We start from the raw sequence: 19,356 nt of genomic DNA, 5'->3' as shown, positions 1-19,356 counted from the left end.
ATATCATTTATGCATCAACGATTCAGGCCAATTATTGACATTTTGGCCCAGCTTATATTTGTTTTATAATCGTTGATGTAGATAAACATAATTTATTTTTGCGATATTTTACATTTGGAAAGCTTAGGAGACTGTTTATACAATATAAACAATACCATAATTATTAAAATAAAAAATTAATATCGTCTCTAAATATCTTTGTTTATTGTGACAAACTGTAATAATTTAAACAATATCGTAGTTTTCTAAATACATAATATCCAGGAAAAGAGCAGAGACCCAACCATAGCCATTGGATAGCCTTAAAAAAGTATGTTAGACGTAATTGGAAATTAAAATGTAATTGAACCGGGACCAAATTTTATGAATTGGAGAGGTTGCTGAACTACCTACAGTCTGTTCAAATCTTGAATAACTGATTCAAATACACATAAATCTTTAAACTTTGAATCGTTGAATTAATTTTTACCGGCAGTATACTGAGTACCAGTATAGGTTTAGTTCAGCGACGTAGCTCAAATTTATTAAATTTGGTCCCAGGTTTGTTCTTAAAATTTAAGTTAATTAATTACTTATAATTTCTTACTTATCAGAACCAATTTCTAATTGATTCTGAGACCATATCCCTGTAATTTTGAACTTTCCTTTATACCTGACACAAAACCAGCACTGTTTTTACCATCCGCAATAATAACACCTCCACCCTCACCATCTCCTCCACTTCCACCTCTAAATATATATATAAGGTGACTTTTTGTTTTGTACTGCGGTGGTAGTTTTATTGTGGATATCGAGATCATGTTGATCTCGATCTTTTGTTAAACTACAGATTAATTTAATCTTTATTATATATCTCGTAAGAGCTGCAGAAATTATAACATTGAGAATATAGAGATCAGTACCTTATATTGATCTTTTGTTAAGAACGGTTAACAACCCTAAAATGTTAAAATACTGTTTATCTATTATAGGGTGTTTAACTGAACGATTTAAAAATGACTGAATTTCATTTTGATGTCAATCTTTGGTAAATAATCATTGAGAGTTAAAAAGTTTATTTAAATATATCTGCAGCAACTGCTGTGTGTAAGGGATGTTAAGATCAGCAATTTAGTTTTCAACTTTGACAATTCTGAAACAAGAATTTTTAACGAAAATGAAAAAATTCTTAATATCTTATCAAAAACGTTAGTAAAATAAGTTTAAAATTTCGAGAAAAAGGGTTGTGGAAAATTTTTGCAAAAACAAAAATACGATTTTGACCAAAAGATCGAAAATTTTCGCGGAATTCGCAAATTTTTCGCGAAAGAGATTGAACGAAAAATTGGAAACCTTAATCCCGCATGCGCTGAGAACTTGTATTTTGTGGGTATCAAGATCAATACTTGATCTTGATATTGTGTTACTCTTTAGAATAATCTGTTCTTTATGCGATATTTCGTCTTTCATGGCAATCGCTAAAATAACTATAAACATATTAGTAGAAAGCAGTTGAGGTGTCAATCTGAACCATCATACATTATTATTTTGTATTTTGTGTTTGAAAATAAATACTATAACTATATGGAAAGGTATAGTTTTTATAGATTTTCAAATTAAAAGTTCACACAGTTTTGTAATGATCGCAACTACAATGGGGGTGTTTTGCTTTCAATTGGGAGACTAGACAGTTTGCTTTTTTATAAAACAATAGCTACACGACATAAGAGCTTTCAATAAAATGTTATTTTGTTCATGAAACGCAAAAATAGGCCGTGCAACCTAATTTTGATAACTTAGTTTTTTAGGATTCAAAACGATCTTTATAACGATCTTATGAATCGTCTCTCATTGTCACACTCACCCTTTTATTGCCGTACACTCTGAATTTTTACAGTTATACATCTGCCATAATGATTGGAATCTCAAACAAAATGCTTCTGTATGTTTGATAATATAAACAAAGAAATAAATAGCTTGTACATATTCATTACATGATACAGAATACAATGCAATTACAATATGTTTCATAGTATACAGCAATGTTGTATAATAAGGTTAGTTACTCCCGATGTGCTCCAATGTAGGGAAAATGTTTAAAAGTATTCTTCCTATTCCGGAGTTGTTATTACTTACTCTGGGTTAACTGTATTACATAGATCTGTTGTACATCTTTTTGTCCACTTTTCATAAATTCCCTCTACTAGATCATGCTCAACTCCTCTACAGCTCGAGTCATTCTCATTGTTCATATTGCAACAATTCCCTTAAACAACTAAATATGATAATCCTATTCCGATTGGGCTTTTTTGTCTATGATTCTGCCCTTAAAATTGAGATTGGGGAGTGTAATGCCCCTAGTTAAACTTTTCATAAATATAGTTTTTGCTTTATCAATTCTCTCAATTTTCTTTATTTTCTATGATGCAATTATCCACTAATCATTTTTCAGAGAACCACTAAGAAAAACAATGATAACTCAATCGTTTTTGCTCTTCAGCTGGAATGTCACTTGAAATTACATTTAGTTCCTCAATACAACTAATGTTTTGACCGATGTATAAAGATTTATGAAATATATTTTAATGTATTGTCTTTTAGAAGTTTATTTAAATACTTACTATTCCATCTTGCCATACCACCAGTTGTTTTTTCATCTATGTACTGTACATAACAATGTGTCATCACAGCGCTGCACTACAATGATAACATGTTTGTAATATCTAATCTTTCAAAATAATTTCTAAATTAAACACATTTTGTTTGACAATTTTAACAGAATGTTTCCAATACCAACAATTTTGAGATATCCCTAAAATTGCTTTCATAAATTCGTTAAAAAATAAAAAATGTTCGTGATTTTGAAAAACTTGGAGTATTTTGATATTAATATCTAGAAAAGTTTCACAAGTCATAATTTTGACTAATCACAATGAATAATTTCTTTGGAATTTATATCAAGAGATAGGTTAACTAGATGAATGGATACCATGATAAGGAATTGAATCTTTGCCACAACTCTGATTTTCTTATCCCTTAATGTGTGCAACCCAATGGCATAGACCCTTGATAACTCAAACTGTGAATTATGTTTGATCAATTAAAATATCAATGGTTTACACCATCTGGTTGCAAAGTTATAGGTATTAGAAAATTGGAGTATAAACTAATTTTCCTGCGTTTCCAATTTCAACCTTTTTCCATTCAGTGGATAAATCAGCTTTTAGAATTTAGGAATATTTTGTTTTGAAAGTAAAAATATTACGAGTAAAACTACCTGTGTGACGGTGTTGGTCCAAATTAGTTAATTTTTTTCAAAACTATTTTTTAAAATTTTGTTCCATTTGAATTATCCGTAAATATCTTACGTTTGTTATCACGTATTTGTCTGTAGGAGCTGTCAGGGAGAATTCTCCTTCACAATACGGATTGTTTCCTCCATCTGAAGTACAGCCTAAACATTTTAAAAAACTTAAAAATAACTGTTGTTATTAATTGGCGTAATTTGTTAAAAAGTTAGTTTAATCTCAAAAAGTGAGTATTAACCTGAATGTCTAAGGTTAAATTATTTGGGCCGAAATAATTTTTTAATACCGTCCGGTCTTAAATATTGGAATCAGTGCGCGTTTGAAGACGTTTCTTTAGTAATTTAATTCCAGTGATATTTTTTTATAAGACGTTTTTCAGCGGTTACTTAGTCCCCCCCCCCACCCGCCCCTTCCCTCCCCTTTTTTGCAGAAATTTTGTCCCCCATTTTTCATGATTCTAAAATATTGGCATAATACCTATGCATAGAATAGCATTTGACTGGTTTGCCAAGAAAATAATAACAATTGAAATATTTAGTAAATAATTCATTTCTTGCCGAGAACTAGAATTCAACTGATGATTAAATATACGTTGATTATATTTACTTTAAGTCGTTTATGAAGTTAAAGTTGTAAATACTAAAGATAAGAGTTAATAGTTTAGTCAAATCAAATAAAATTTCAATTCCTTTATTAAACATCCTGGTATCATGGATTCAACTTTATTAAACATCCTGGTATCATGGATTCAACTTTATTTTCATGTTTGTATTGAAAGGTTTGTAAAACAATAAAAACAAAATTACTTGGTGGTAATTATACCTTTGATATTTTAGACTTTTTAAAATCATAACTTGAAATATCAAACATCAGATTGCAAAGATTAAGGAATAAGAAAATTAAAGTTCAATTCCTTTTTAAATGATCATCTTTAACGTTTCCATCTTTAATCTTTTGTGTTTATTTAACTTTATTTTCATTTTGTTCATTTTCATCTATTTTCATTTTGTACTTGTTAAGTGACCTTTACAAAAAGATGTAGGAATTTGAGAACTAAGGTTTGAGGCGAGTAATCAGTTCATTTACAACCTTCCTTGAAAACATTTCAAAACATAAGGTATTTCAGTTAAATATGAAATATGTATCTTTGAGGATTGTAATTTCAATGTCTGATTCAATCAATCAATCAATAACATGAGGATAACATTGATTTTCTAGATTTAAAAGTAAATTATTCCAAAGGTTTTCTTCATGATTGTCTTTCAGTAGAAATGAGCAAGTCCCTTTTGTGCAAGGGAGGATTTTAAAAAAGTTCAAAAAGTACGTCGAAAAATGTTGACAAATATTAACATGTGATACATTTATTTTTAAGGGATTTTCAAAAATATAAATTTTAGCCTTGTAGCTTGATTAATAAAAAAGTTATCAAACATTTATGATTTTTTTAAACACCGAACTGCCGTTTAACTGCACCTCCGCCCTCCCTATGCATAACACGATAACACATGTGAAGGTCCGTATTTTTACCATCAAAAAGTTGAAGCTAAAGAAAATTATGAACACTTCATAAAAAGTTTTCCAGACAGTTGGTGTCTTGGACTAGAGCTTTGTTGTTTTGCTACAGTAACATGTCTCAAAACTATTCAGGAAAAATTGCAAAACTTGGGGCCCGGCTGACATTTACGGTCTAAAGTTTATCTAAAAAACCAAAAAATTCTTTCACACTCCCCCCATTCTACTTCTAGGACTAGATTAGGGTTTGAGCAAACAAAAATTCTCGCGAAAAAATGTTAACATTTTTGTTCGCATTTCGCAAACTTTTTCGCGAAAATAAATGAAGCGAAAAAATGCAAAAACGATGAAATAATTCGCGAAAATGCAAAATGCGAACATTTCGTGTAAATTTTTTTCGCGAAATGTTCACATTTTCTAAATTCGTATATTTTTTCGCGAAATAGTTTGAAGCGAAATTTAGCGAAAACAACGAAAATTTTCCTTTATTCTGAAAACCCTTTACTAGATTAGATCCTTCAAAAATGACGTTTTTTATGGGATTGTCGGTCATTGACATTTCAAGTAATATTTTTTACTTTCGATTCACAACGATACCCTTTAAACCATTAATTATCTGATCAATAATGTGGAAGTTAACATAGTTTTCTTCTGGTTCAAAAGCGTTAATTTCTGACAATTTCCTCCATTGCTCCTGTAGTAGAAATGCGCAATCAAAAAAAATCAGAGAAAGGTTGAGAGATATCTCATACTTTTCATAATTAGACAAATCTTTTAAAGACACCAAATTGTGAATCAGACACATAGAGAATAGAATATATATTAGAGGGGAATTTAAAGAATCTCTCGGTATGGATTTTTTCAGTCCCTTTTAGCCTGAAAGGGAGTTCAAAGTGTACACATCATGTAAATGTTCACAAATTATATGCAGTAGAGTACACTAATACAGTATGTTCAATTTCGAATTTTTTAAACTGTTAAATAAAGTTTATAATGAATAAGGTGAATAAAAAACATCATTTGATTTATAGTTATAACGGAAAACCATCGTTTGTAAAGTGGAAGGCATAGAGTCTATGTGAAATTATCATTGGTCAATTATGAAACCAGCCTATTTCATAATTTGGTTTTCCTTTAACAATCATTTTTAGATTTTCTATAAAATAATATTCCAGGGCCAAAAAGGTTATATAGCATAAATATGTGAAGTACACCTGCAGTATGGAAACAGTACAACAAAATGGCCGTTTTACACTTTTTTCTAGTAAATTCCACTCTAATATATATTCTATTCTCTATGATCAGACATTCCACTATAAATGGAAAGACCATTAAAATTACAACTCCCTCGCCACTTTAACTAAAATTTAACATTGATTCTATTTTAGATTACATGATCAACCTTAATACAGACCATCGACTAGGATCGAAAACTAAAATCCCAGAAAATCCCCCCGGAAATAAAAAAAATTTTAATCCACGAAAATCCCCCAGAAATATAAACTCTAAGCTCAAAGCTCCATCGACAGTTGTGTACAAGACACGGTCCCAGCCGGCACAGTGGAACTTTAAGCGGATACGAATATATAGATAGATAGATAGATATATAGATAGATAGATCTTGTAGTGACGTTAGGAAATCAATAATAATTAATGACTAAATGTCAGAAAATCTACATTACATCCATTTCAGCTTTCTTTAAGAATTCTGTATTTTGCAATGTCTAAACAGACATATACATGTAAATAAAAAAGGGGGAGGGGCCTTAAAAAAACATTTTCCAAAAGTATATATTTTGTTTTTGTATTTTCATATTAACAGGGTTTTCATTTAAAAATCATAAAAATACAACTGGTAAATAGTTACATTATAGAAAAGAAATATTGGATTTAGAATAATAATGATGGAGGATAAAGAAACTGAATTAAACTTTGGCAATGTTTATTTTGTTTAATGTTTGGTTAACCCACTCCTATATGGACCTGAATAGAATAACAAATATACTCTTTTGTTTATTTTCTAAGATGACAAAGATTCTAGATTCTTTGTCTGTGTCCGGGTTAGGGGGGGGGGAGGATGAATAGCTATATTACTTTCCTCAGGAAATATCTCATTGATTTACTGTTTTTCTGAACGTTCTTCGTACTGCTACCCCCTCTATTAGACTAGTTTTTAGGTAACATATATATGTAAACTAAGAATGGGGAAGAAAGACGACAAAATATATAATACATTGAAGAAAGAAAGAGGTTTTGATGTTTCTGAAATGTACAACTTCAAGCTCAATTCTTTCCATTTTTTCATTTCACGTCCCCCCCCCTCAGTCATACTTTCTCCCCCGCCCCCTTCCACTTTCTTTCAATGTTCTTCTTCTATATATGGAAAAACACTAATGTATCGATGATTCATATACAGAGTGCCTTGCAAAACATGCAATAAATGTTACAGGGTTTCAAAATTTTTCATGTAACATATTCTAATTTAAACAACTCTATAAATATGATAATTAAGCTTAAACTGCCCGAAAAATCCTTAGTGACATTTAAAAGATCTACGTAAAATTGAGAATGATTAAAAAAAAATCAATTGCCAAATTGAAATTTCATATTTTGAAAAATTTCAAATTAAAACCCATATTTTTGTAACGTACGTTTCATTTCTAAGGTTGATAACTTAGATGATAAAATACATTTTTTCAAAACTAATTTTCTAATATTAACGATTGTTTCCCTCCCGGGGCCCCACCTTCTTTACCCTAAGGCGGGGAAGCACGGTAAGCGCCCCACCCCCGGACTCCCCCCCCTCTGAGCGCGACCCCCCTAATTATGCTGAGAAGGATGATAATGCAGTATACACTACTGCATGGTTGGTTGCGCTCGTTTTCAAGCACGTCTTAGCTTTCCGTCTATTTATCTAGAATATTAGGGGGTTCCCTTGGCAACTGGACCCAGATTGATAAATAGGAAGTGCATATAATCTTCAAAAGCGTGTTTTTAGGCAAATTTTTAAATTTGTTTAATGATAAAGTATCTGAAAAGCAGATAAAATAATAAAAAAGGTCGAATAACGGGTAGATATGAGGTTGAAAAGTCTTCTCAGTAATTCAGTATTAATTGAAACTGATTACTCTCCACGAACTTTGATTTTCTATTGTTCTCTTTTTGTTCATCTCAATAACAGAAATTCAAATATTTTTGTTCATCTCAATAACAGAAATTCGAACATTTTTGTTCTTCTCAATAACAGAAATTCAAAACATTTTTGTTCATCTTAATTACAGAAATTCAAAACATTTTGTTCATCTCAATAACAGAAATTCAAAACATTTTTGTTCATCTTAAATACAGAAATTCAAAACATTTTGTTCATCTCAATAACAAAAATTCAAATCATTTTTGTTCATCTTAATTACAGAAATTCAAAACATTTTGTTCATCTCAATAACAGAAATTCAAAACATTTTTGTTCATCTTAATTACAGAAATTCAAAAAATTTTGTTCATCTCAATAACAAAAATTCAAAACATTTTTTTTCTTCTCAATAAAGAAATTTGAAAAACGGGTTTAAATCTAAATCCTGGATAAAAATATAAACATGCGGCTAAAATAACACATTTTGTCTTGTTATAAGTGACGCATGATCTGTAGTATCTCTGAACTTATTTACGCTTTAAATAATCCCTTATTCTTGAAACTGCACTTTGTTGCACTTATAAACATGTTTATACGATAAACTATAAATATTTATAAACTTTGATAAACAAAACAGAACTTTACTTTCCATTGAACCTAAAGAAAACAAAACTTGGCACTGGATTGTATTATCTAGTTCACATGGATCCGGACTGCCATGAAAACTGGGCACTGGATTGTATTCACATGGATCCAGACTGCTATGAAAACTGGGCACTGGATTGTATTATCTAATTCACATGGATCCGGACTACCATGAAAACTGGGCACTGGATTGTATTATCTAGTTCACATGGATCCAGACTACCGTGAAAACTGGGCACTGAATTGTATTATCTAATTCACTTGGATCCAGACTACCGTGAAAACTGGGCACTGGATTGTATTATCTAATTCACTTGGATCCAGACTGCTATGAAAACTGGGCACTGGATTGTATTATCTCATTCACATGGATCCGGACTACCATGAAAACTGGGCACTGGATTGTATTATCTAATTCACATGGATCCGGACTACCGTGAAAACTGGGCACTGGATTGTATTATCTAATTCACTTGGATCCAGACTACCGTGAAAACTGGCCACTGGATTGTATTATCTAATTCACTTGGATCCAGACTGCTATGAAAACTGGGCACTGGATTGTATTATCTAATTCACTTGGATCCAGACTGCGATGAAAACCGGGCACTTGATTGTATTATCTCATTCACATGGATCCGGACTACGATGAAAACTGGGCACTTGATTGTATTATCTCATTCAAATGGATCCAGAATGCTAAGAAAAGTTGCATCACTTTAGATCGACTTTCACATGGATCCAGACTGCTACGAAATGTTTACTGTAAAGTGTCACAATGACTTGACCTTTTAACTCACTAACTCGCACATTTCTTGGTAACTCTAGAAATATACATATTAAAACTATAAAGCACTTGTTTCTTGCTTTAGTTTTATGGAGATATTGGCAAAATGCTGATAAATTTTTTGCGTGAGAGCTTCCAACCTTTGGTTTACTGATTTTAATGGTTGCATGAGCAAGTAAGTTTGCCAGCTATGGGTAGTTTTTTTTTCTAAAAAAGAATTCATAAACAGATTTTAGCACAATATAATATAGATACTAATATCTCAAATTTGTTTAAAAAGTATTATCAATTATCTACATGAATTTGATTAAGCCGGCTTTGAGCTTGAACACTTTTACAAGTGGTAAAATATATTTCTTGACAACACTTAAACAGGTTATAAAAATAAGTTTGTATTTTGATCATCTAAAATCTCAAATTTGGTATACAAATTTAATGTTCATTTTTTTTTGACATCCAGTATGGTTTTTGTTCAGTTGTATATTTGAATATTCATTATGCAATAATAGTGTTATTTATATATGCAGAAATGAAGGGGGAGATATACTCCTAAGAATTTGTATACTAATTATGCATGGTATATTCTGCTATAAATGAGGGAGAGGTGGGGGGGGGAGAAATACTCCTAAGAACTTGTATACTAATTATACATGGTATATTCTGCTAGAGGGAGAGGGGGGAGTAGTGATGCTAAAAACTTCTACTCAATTTGACTACCGCATATGCAATATTCAACATTTATGCCAAAAACTTAAATTGTCTAATCCCTATATTTTTGTGACCAGATGATGTAAACCTGTAATATTTTAAACTTAAATTATATATTTGAGCTAACAGAATCTACGGTCCACGACATTGGATTGCAAAGATGGGGGTTTACAAGATCAGAGTTTGTGGCAAGTACTCAGGAAGGTTTTTGGCCGTTCAAAGTTGACAAAATTTCAATTAAAAAATCGGTTAAATCGGGAGAGGGGGGGGGGGTACTCCGCAAGAAGCTACAGAACAAAAGTAAGAAGAATAAAAAGTTGTATTTTATCCCAACTGAAGAGATGTAAGAAGGATAGAGCTTGATGCCAAAACTATGGCGTCAGATGTATATATAAGCAAAGGAATGCGGGAAACTTGAATAAATTTGAGACGAGGGTATATCTGCATGGGGGGGGGGGTTTAGGGGTGAAAAGGGAATACAAAAGAGATGACAAATGTGTACGAGAAAAAGTAAGATTCAAAAGAATCCACCCCCAAAAAAATTAACTTTACCTTAAACAGACATCATTAATCAAAATCGAAATATTTTTCGTGCCTTAGATATCTCTTATGTTCGTAAAAAATTATAAACATAAATTCTATAAATTGAAACTAGACGTTCAATAACTCACAGTTCTTTCATATGTCGTGCTGTCACTTAGAGATAAGATTTTATAAAAAAGTCCATAAATTTATAAACCTGGAGAAAGTGTACTTGCCTTTTCTAAAATACCCTGATAATATTGCTGATAAAATCAAAAATATATTTAGAAAAATGTCAGATTAAAATTGATAACATTTCTAGAAAAATGTAAATTTTCCTAGTCTCTGATTTTCTGCTTAGCAATGTTTGGGATTCAAATAAAGGTAATGTAAATCAAAGAGATTAAAAATTCAAAGGATTTTCTTTAAGATTTTTTTTTATATCTATTCGATGTGTTTGTAACGATTAGTTGGGTATAACTATAAACAAAGCAACAAATATCTTATATAAACGTGATTTTGTCAGTTTGTTGAGTTTTTGGACATTTTGCTACAGATGTCTTTTATACGCTGCAGGTCTGATTTTCCAGGTTTGCAACATCATTTTATTTTAAATTCTTTGTAGGGAAACATAATGTCCGTTGGTAAATAATAATACCAAGTATGTATTAAAAATAATTATTCTTTTACTCTCTTCCATTTTATTTTCAATTATTTTTATTTGATCAGTATCAGCAAAAATTAAAGAAAGAGTTTCAGTCAGTTAAAATACAAATTATTTGTTAATCTAAACCTCTGCTGGATAAATGACACAGACAAATGTTTGTTTATCAACATGTTGAATAACATATTTAACTAATGAACAGGTGCATTCTTGTTCATACACGTGACGGTCTTAGGCTTTTATTTCGGTTTGATCAAAAAAAGATTACAAATTTTTTATATCTTTTTGTCCTTGCATTACCTTACGATCAACATTCTTTTTTCTTTAAGATTTGTCTTCTCTTGACCTGGTTGAACTCTGCTGACCTTCAAGCTACCGGCTGTGACCCTGGTCAAGTAAGAGACCTTGACGGTACATGCGTCAAGAAAGTTACGTTTCCACCACGTGGTGAGCGGAAGCGCTGTCCAGAGCCACGTGTTCTGAACGGAAACCATTTCTTCGGAGCGGATGGTCGAAGTGTAAACTTCTTCTGTGAAACTGATCATATTCTAGTTCCAGAAAATAGGGTAAATCAAATTATTTTCTAAAATTTCCGTAATTTCCTGCACAGGGTTACGCAAAAATATGAGACATTACAGATCAATCATATATTTTACGCATCATTTTTCGAAAAGGAGTTCTAGGACCCCTAAAAATATTTTCCATATAAATCTGTGTGTTTTACAAAATTTTAAATTTGTATATTCTAAACATTGCCATATATAACCAAAAAAGGATTGGTTTTTATTTCGAGTTTTAATCATATTTTCTCCGAGGGTTGAAGTTACAAAAAAATTGAATTTTGAAATGTTGGAATCTTTACAGATTTGTGTGCTGCCATTTAACAGTCAATAACCCAAAAAGTTAATCATTTAATTAGCCATCATCAGCTGAGGAGTTAATCATTTATTAGCCATCATCAGCTGAGGAGTTAATCATTTTATTAGCCATCATCAGCTGAGGAGTTAAGTCCAAAAGATTTTGTTTTGCATAAGAGGCGACTTTAAAATCTTCTTTTATTTTCAAAGGAGTTTTAACCACAAGCTCAAATTTTCTAATCACTATATCTTTGCAACCTGATGGTGTTAACCTTTCATATTTAAACTAACAAATTTATAATTTGAATTTTCGAAGGTCCAGGTTCCAAACATATAGGGATTAGAAAATCAGAGTTTGTAGCAAGCACTCAGTTCCTTTGTTTCTGGGTAGATTTATTTATTTAATTTGAATAAATTATTATTAGGTTCTGATTTGTCGCATAACAGGAGAATGGAGTAAAGAAATCCCAGTTTGTCTTTCACCAGGTTGCCAGGTATACTCTTAAATAAATAAATTATAATTTACTGTGATAAATTTAAACTTTAAAATAAATTCTGTTAATATCTTCATTGTTTTTGAAGCAAGAAAGCACAGATCACTTTAGACGAGATACCACAAATAAAAATAAACAGTTTTCAAAAACAAAAACTTGTATATCTAATTCATGTCACTCTAGCAATGGAGAGTCACTTGTTTATATAGTCCCTTTACTAATTTTGATTGGGGGGAAAACTATTTTTTTTTATAATTTCTTTCCATTCATTCAACCTAATTTGGGCAGACAAGGGTGTTCCAGCCTTCATAGAAAATAACGTAGCTGCCGATATCCCGCAGAGTATAGAAATAATATTAATCAAAGCTCACCAATCAAATCAGATTCAAAAATTATGCAAGGTCATTTTTTTCTGATAGATACAAGATTTGTGAATAGACAAGGAGGGGTGTGGAGGGGGAGGGGGGATCTTAAGAAAATAGAAAAAAGAAGATTTGGATGGCTAAAAAGGAATTGAGTTTTTGCCTCAAACTTTAATTTTCTAATCTCTATATTTATGAAACCTAATGGTGTAAACGTTTGATATCTACTACAGCAGATTGCAAAGATATTGGGAGTTTGTGTCCAAGACTCTACTCCTTTAGGGTAACCCGTATCCCCTTTCTGATGATTTCTGTATTTGTCAACTATTTTCAGATTCCAGTGTCTCCCCTTCATGGTTGGCTGGATCTTGACTATGAAGATACTTTAGCAATATTCTACTGTGATACTGGATATCAATTACAAGTTAGTAATATTAGCAATATTCTACTATACTGGATATTAATTACAAAATAGTATTGTTTAACAATATTCTACTGTACTGGATATTAATTACAAGTTAGTATTATTTAACAATATTCTACTATACTGGATATTAATTACAAGTTAGTATTATTTAACAATATTCTACTAGACTGGATATTAATTACAAGTTAGTATCATGTTTAACAATATTCTACTATACTGGATATTAACTACAAGTTAGTTTTATTTAACAATATTCTACTAGACAAGATATTAATTACATGTAATTATCATTTAACAATATTCTACTAGAGTTAGTATTGTTTCCAAATTCAATGCATAATTGATCACAAAAAAAGTAACATTGGAAATTTTTTTTCTTGTCAAATACTACTTTTTTTTACCTATAAGTGAATTTTATCAATGATTTTTAACTATTTTCACTATCGCGCAATGAACTATATTGTACAATTCAATCAGTCTCTCCATAGTAATTAGCCTTTTATTAGAACCAAATAAAATGATTATGATAATTTAATTTAATCTATCAGACCCAAATGTATCTTTATCTATAGGGATCCCAATATCTGGGATGTGAGAATGGAGAAACATGGAACTCAAGTGTACCAATCTGCCACAAAATTATAAAACCGACAACACCAAAACCTGGTGGACGCCATCTTGTACACAGTTCCGTATCTAAAACCGGTTCTGCTGCCACGTGCACACTCATCATAGTACTTGGGGCGGCATTCTTCCTTAGGAAACAATTAATCAAATAATTTTTAAAAGCTATAAAATCTTTTTCATCATTATAATTGTATTTTGTTACTTTAAAATATGTTCATTCAATTAAATCTGAGACATGTATTCCCTAATGGTCTCAACATATTCCCCATAATGTTGGATTTGGTAAATTATTAAAGAACAACTAGCTGCAGCTTAAATCGATATTTTCATTAGTATCCAACCAAGCTGAAAACTAAATAACAACAATTTCTAGAAATATGAAAAGTTTGAAATTACAGGTTAAATATAATCCATAATTTAACAAGATTGCCTGGTACATATAATTGTTTAAAAGGAAAAAGGTCGGGGGGCAATAATATTAAATAACAATTATAAAAAAATGCATTTTAATTTTAAAATCCTTAATTTATATTCTGAAACGTATTCCTTAAATTGTTTTGTCCCACCCTGTGAAAAATAATTTAGGTAAATACTTAAAATATTTTTTAATCAGCACGGAATTTAAGGTATGTATGTTCTCCCTAGTGCACTATTCAAGGTGCAAAAACATTTCTTTTTATAAATCGCGGAGGGAAGGGCAAGGGGGATCACAAATTGTTATGCAAATAAGCCAATTTCAGAGTTCAGGGGTGTTTACAGGGGTCTACAATCCTGTATACGACCCTCTCAAAGAGCAATATATGTTAATTGGTAATTTTACCTTTTTTAGCAATAAAACCCCACCCCCTCTCTTGACTAAATGGCCCCGTCCTGAAAGCATGTTTGATCTTTTTATAAAAAGATGACTAGATTTCTAGCATGGGAACAAGCGGGGGATGAAAAATAGTTAATAACGAAAATAAATAGAAGTTTTACATTTCTGTATCATTTTTTTTACAAAAACCTTACATTTTATATTTGGTTTGCAAAACCAAAGTAGAGACCATTGTTTGCAAAATTAAAATTCCCGCTGTGCACAATGCACGAATACAACCCGCAATGCACAATTTGCAAAACTTCTAGAGTTTTCCGTTTTGATAAATGTTCTGTCTTAGGGGGTTTGACGTCAGAAATGTAGAAAGTTTTCTGTCTCAAATATGTTGGGAAACATAAAAATCGTATTTTATTTTAATTTTTGTTAGCGATAAAAAATTTCTCCATATTTGGTTTGAAAAATATGAAGGGTTTACAAAACTTCCTTAGATTTCAATTTTTTATCTTCCTGTTTTCAAATGTATCTTTCGTCTCCTAATTGAACACGCTGAGGAATGCAAATGAGAAAGCCTAAAGATTATTTTTTTTTCGCGGTCATTCGGGAACATTCAGCGGTCCCACGTCATTCGACGGATCTCGCAATTCTTCAAATAGGGATTGATTTTGGTAGCTATGCAAAAAGTTTAAAAGACATAATCAATTTTGAAATTATTACAAAAGGCTGGTACAAAATTTGCATGCAACAACAGGGTTATTTTTGTAATCTGTGTAAATTTGGGCGTTAAAGCCAGAAAAATATATTGGACATATTTTCAGTTGTTTGCCTTTTCGTAGTACAACTAGTTTGCACATATACTCACACCTACTTTACTGTCATTTTATGCACCTTTTCCCTTTCATTCTAATCTTTACCACCTTCCCCCCTTCCCATTCTGCATTCCCCCTCTTCTTCTTTCTTTGTCCCGCACCCTCCCCTTCCTTTTGTTATCCCCCCTCCTCTTTCCCTTCTCCTTTCTGTACCCCCCCTTCCCCTCCTTTAGCCACTCCTAGAACTTTTGCTTACCAATTTTAAACGCCAAAATAATTAATTGTTGCAATATTTGTCTGTTGACGCACATTGTTAAATACACTCAATTCTTGCAAGATATTCCTGAATACAGGGGGGACCATTTTACATTTTTTATTTGAGTTATTTTTATTTTTACACTTATAATGGAAAAATCTTTTTATAAAAATGTATTGAGTTTATTCTTGGACCACCTTCATTTTGCCTCTGTAAAAAGAGAATGGATGAAAGGAGTGGAACATTGATAAAAAGCGATGAAAAATTGAGGTTAGCAGTGTGTCTATAGATGAAGATGGAGGTTAGCAGGGTGTCTCTAGAAAAAGATTGAGGTTAGCACGGTGTCTATGAATAAAGATGGAGGTTAGCAGGTGTTCATTAACAAAGATGGAGGTTAATAGGGTGTCTCTAGAAAAAGATTGAGGTTAGCAGGGTGTTTATTAATAAAGATGGAGGTTAGCAGGGTGTTTATTAATAAAGATGGAGGTTAATAGGGTGTCTCTAGAAAAAGATTGAGGTTAGCAGGGTGCCTTAAGATGAGTAAAAGAAAGTTTTTTTTGAAAATGTTTCATATTATATGTTTACTTTTCTTCCGATGAAAGAAAAAAGATTTAGATTTTTGTCTGTTTTTCCAAATAAACTTAAACAGCTACGGGTTGGGCAGGGTGTCAACTTTTTATATTGAAAGTTTAGTAAATCTCATGGATTAAGATTTATATTTGCTACTTTGACAATGCCATTGACTATTCTTTACAGAAACTGTCCTCGTAATTTTAAGAAAACGTCGTTTTTCTGACAGAAAAACATGGATATCAAATTCATAATTGATCTGACAAAGCTTTTCAGAGTACATTTGTGAATCGGTGATGACACTACAGCAATGAAGGGTCCCTTTGAATGGTTCAAAATGATAATTTTCTTCCAACTTTTCCCTTGATTTCTTAAGGAGCAGCTTGGGGGTGTTTTGTAGGAGAGGTGGATCTAGATGTGTCTTTGTTAGGACAATAAATCTGTATTATTTTAAAATTTTAAATTTTCTTTCTCCATTTGCTCCTGTTTTTGACCTATAAATCCCCCTTTAGTATATTCTTATAGAGACGTTTCCCCCCTATGCGCCTTTGCTTCCACGCTGAACATTTTCAGCCAAATTATTTTGTGCCAACCTGTAAAAAGCAGAAAATAAATCTTTTGTAAAAAGCTGTTGAGTAACAGGGGATATATATATTCAGCTCAAACTGATCTATTTTGAAAGCAAAACAAAAAGTACAACAAAATATAATCTTTCTTCTGTAAAATATGCATTTTCTCTAAGCATTTTGTATACTTTTGACCAGAATTTAAATTTAGTAAAGCAACTATTATTCATATCTCTTACAGATTTTTGAAAAGATATATTATTTGGTAATTAAAACATTTTAAATACTAAATTATTGGCTCCTAATTTATAAATATTCTTTTTTATAATTACTAGGCTGAGCGGCCATCTTCTATTTTAACTTTTAATTGTGGCTTTATCTGCGAGCATCTTCTCTTTGTACAGTAAAAAACAAAACCAAATATTTCGGTGGATTTCATAATATTTTTTTGAGCATTTTCAAAATTTTACAAAAATAAAAAACTTTTAAACACAAATTTTTAAAATTTTAATCATTCATAAACCTCCCCTGGTGTCACGTGAGGTCCCACACAAAATTTGGGCCTGCTCGGTTCAGCCGTTTTGACGTTTATTGGATTCAAACAAGCAGATAAACATACACCCAGTCAATCTAAATTTATATATAGATTAATAACTGGATATAAACTTTTTTACCCCTCCCTTTGTAGAAAATAATCATCCATTCTCACTCTTCCATCTCCCTATATTCATCCTAAAAAACTTCCTTTTCCCGTTTTTAGATGAAAAAAACTGTTTTATTTAAAAATATTGGATTAAATGTTAATTTTCAGATGAACGAAGACAGAAGAAATGTATGTATCCCTTCAATATGGCTGTGATAGTTTAAACAAATAATAATCATTAAAGTTATTAATTACTATTTATTTAGACATTTATCAATGATTGACATTTTATCATTTGTCAAAAATGAACATTTTGTTTTATGAATAATGATTGTTTTGGAAAGTATTACATTTTTATTTTGGCCAATAGTTTATGTTAAAATCTTTTATAAAAACTTCCAAAAGTTTACTGCAGTCATCAAACTTTGTGATATTTAAATCCAAAAAAAAGATGTTCAACCCCAAACAAAAACGATCTTTATAACACTTTTGTATTTCGATAGTTTTTCGATTTGTTCGTTTTTTCCCCTAAATTTTATGTCAGGGTAAAAAGTATAAGAAAATCAATGTTTTAAAATAAACAATTTCAAATAAATTTGTTTTGCTAATACTATGCCAAATATTGACCCTGAAAGGAATATGTGCAGAAAATGTTTGCAAAAACAGGTTAAAAAAAGTCTGGCGTTTTCACGTTTTCAAAAAAGATAATTTAAGATGAATTATAAATGTGAATCTATTTTTAGCAAAAGTATATTGTTAATAGAACTCCTGTAAGTTGACGTAGAATAGAAAATAAAAAAAATAATGATGATTCAAACATTTTTTATTGGTTTTTGTTTTTGTCGCCTTCACGTTTTGCTGAACTTAGAATAAAGACGACAACAATTTGAAAACAGGAAGGAAGAACATTTTTAAAATATCAGGTGAAGGTTAAAAGTATCAATAAAACCTTAAATTTTGTAATTGCTATGATTACCAGAGAACTCAGGAATAGGAAGACGACTTTAAGACTCAAGTTATGACATCGAATAGTCCAAAAACATGAGACTATTGTGAAGTGTAAACAGACTTATTTCACTCTATAAGTGATGCTTCTAGTAAAACTATTGCATCGTAAGTTTTTGTAATAGCATCAAATACACTTTAGTATTTCATATTAGAAAATCTATAAAGCTGAGAACATCCCCCCCCCCCTATATTTGGTATGCTCTGGCATCATCACTTTGGACACCGTCACATTGAAAAATGTTGTTTAATGCTCTGTTTAGGGTACAAGACACACATATACGTTGGTGTTTTAAAAAAAGTATAAAATGTGTCTTGTCTTTATATTTAAGCAAAAATCTAAAATTTATTTATTTGAATAATCTTTCAAAAATTGATGTGTCACAACTCACACGTGAATTTTGTCAAAAAAAATCTTTTTATTAATTGCATTAATTTCAACGTACATATATGATTTATGTACATAGATTTGTTCAACGTAACTACGTATATGATTTATGTACATAGATTTAGACCCCCATTTTAATTTGAATAAATGTAAAATGAAAATGTTCATGACTTTTATGTATTTTGTGTTTTAGAAAGATGAGTCTGCACCACACATGTGTAATGCGTTAAAAGACGCATATCTTTCATTGCTGCTTTACAGTCAGCATACAAGGTTACTCATG

The 19,356-nt window shown here is 31.1% G+C and overlaps 2 protein-coding genes across 2 annotated transcripts; one reads left to right on the top strand and one right to left on the bottom strand.

Moving 5' to 3' along the window:
• Positions 1–182: 182 nt before the first annotated feature.
• Positions 183–3,872, bottom strand: LOC111698430 (uncharacterized). Its single transcript, XM_023468769.1, has 6 exons — positions 3,765–3,872; positions 3,348–3,433; positions 2,601–2,676; positions 2,116–2,245; positions 653–729; positions 183–301 (listed from the first exon to the last, which is right to left on the bottom strand). The coding sequence occupies exons 1-6, from the start codon at positions 3,835–3,837 to the stop codon at positions 246–248; spliced, it is 498 nt and encodes a 165-aa protein (XP_023324537.1). The 5' UTR covers positions 3,838–3,872; the 3' UTR covers positions 183–245.
• Positions 3,873–10,870: 6,998 nt separating this feature from the next.
• On the top strand, positions 10,871–18,491 carry LOC111698445 (membrane cofactor protein). Its single transcript, XM_023468789.1, has 6 exons — positions 10,871–10,978; positions 11,588–11,824; positions 12,541–12,609; positions 13,306–13,395; positions 13,971–14,158; positions 17,849–18,491. Exons 1-6 carry the CDS (start codon positions 10,958–10,960, stop codon positions 17,850–17,852), a joined length of 609 nt encoding a protein of 202 aa, XP_023324557.1. The 5' UTR covers positions 10,871–10,957; the 3' UTR covers positions 17,853–18,491.
• The last annotated feature ends 865 nt before the right edge of the window (positions 18,492–19,356 follow it).

The sequence above is a fragment of the Eurytemora carolleeae genome, unplaced genomic scaffold (assembly GCF_000591075.1).
Source record: "Eurytemora carolleeae unplaced genomic scaffold, Eaff_2.0 scaffold164, whole genome shotgun sequence".
In the NCBI taxonomy this organism is placed as follows: Eukaryota; Metazoa; Arthropoda; class Copepoda; order Calanoida; family Temoridae; genus Eurytemora; species Eurytemora carolleeae.
Note: the sequence above shows the minus strand (reverse complement) of the source record. Positions and strands in the feature narration are given on the sequence as shown.

Bases quoted from the DNA above. Each gene is read 5' to 3' on its own strand.
- LOC111698445 (XM_023468789.1), top strand. From the start codon at position 10,958: ATGTTTGGGATTCAAATAAAG. The intron at 10,979-11,587 runs GTAATGTAAATC...TTTTTCTTTAAG, and splicing joins TGTTTGGGATTCAAATAAAG to ATTTGTCTTCTCTTGACCTG. The intron at 13,396-13,970 runs GTTAGTAATATT...CTTTATCTATAG, and splicing joins ATACTGGATATCAATTACAA to GGATCCCAATATCTGGGATG.
- LOC111698430 (XM_023468769.1), bottom strand. From the start codon at position 3,837: ATGAATTATTTACTAAATATTTCAATTGTTATTATTTTCTTGGCAAAC. The intron at 2,677-3,347 runs GTAAGATATTTA...TTATCATTGTAG, and splicing joins ACAAATACGTGATAACAAAC to TGCAGCGCTGTGATGACACA. The intron at 730-2,115 runs GTAAGTAATAAC...ATATATATTTAG, and splicing joins TGTAATACAGTTAACCCAGA to AGGTGGAAGTGGAGGAGATG.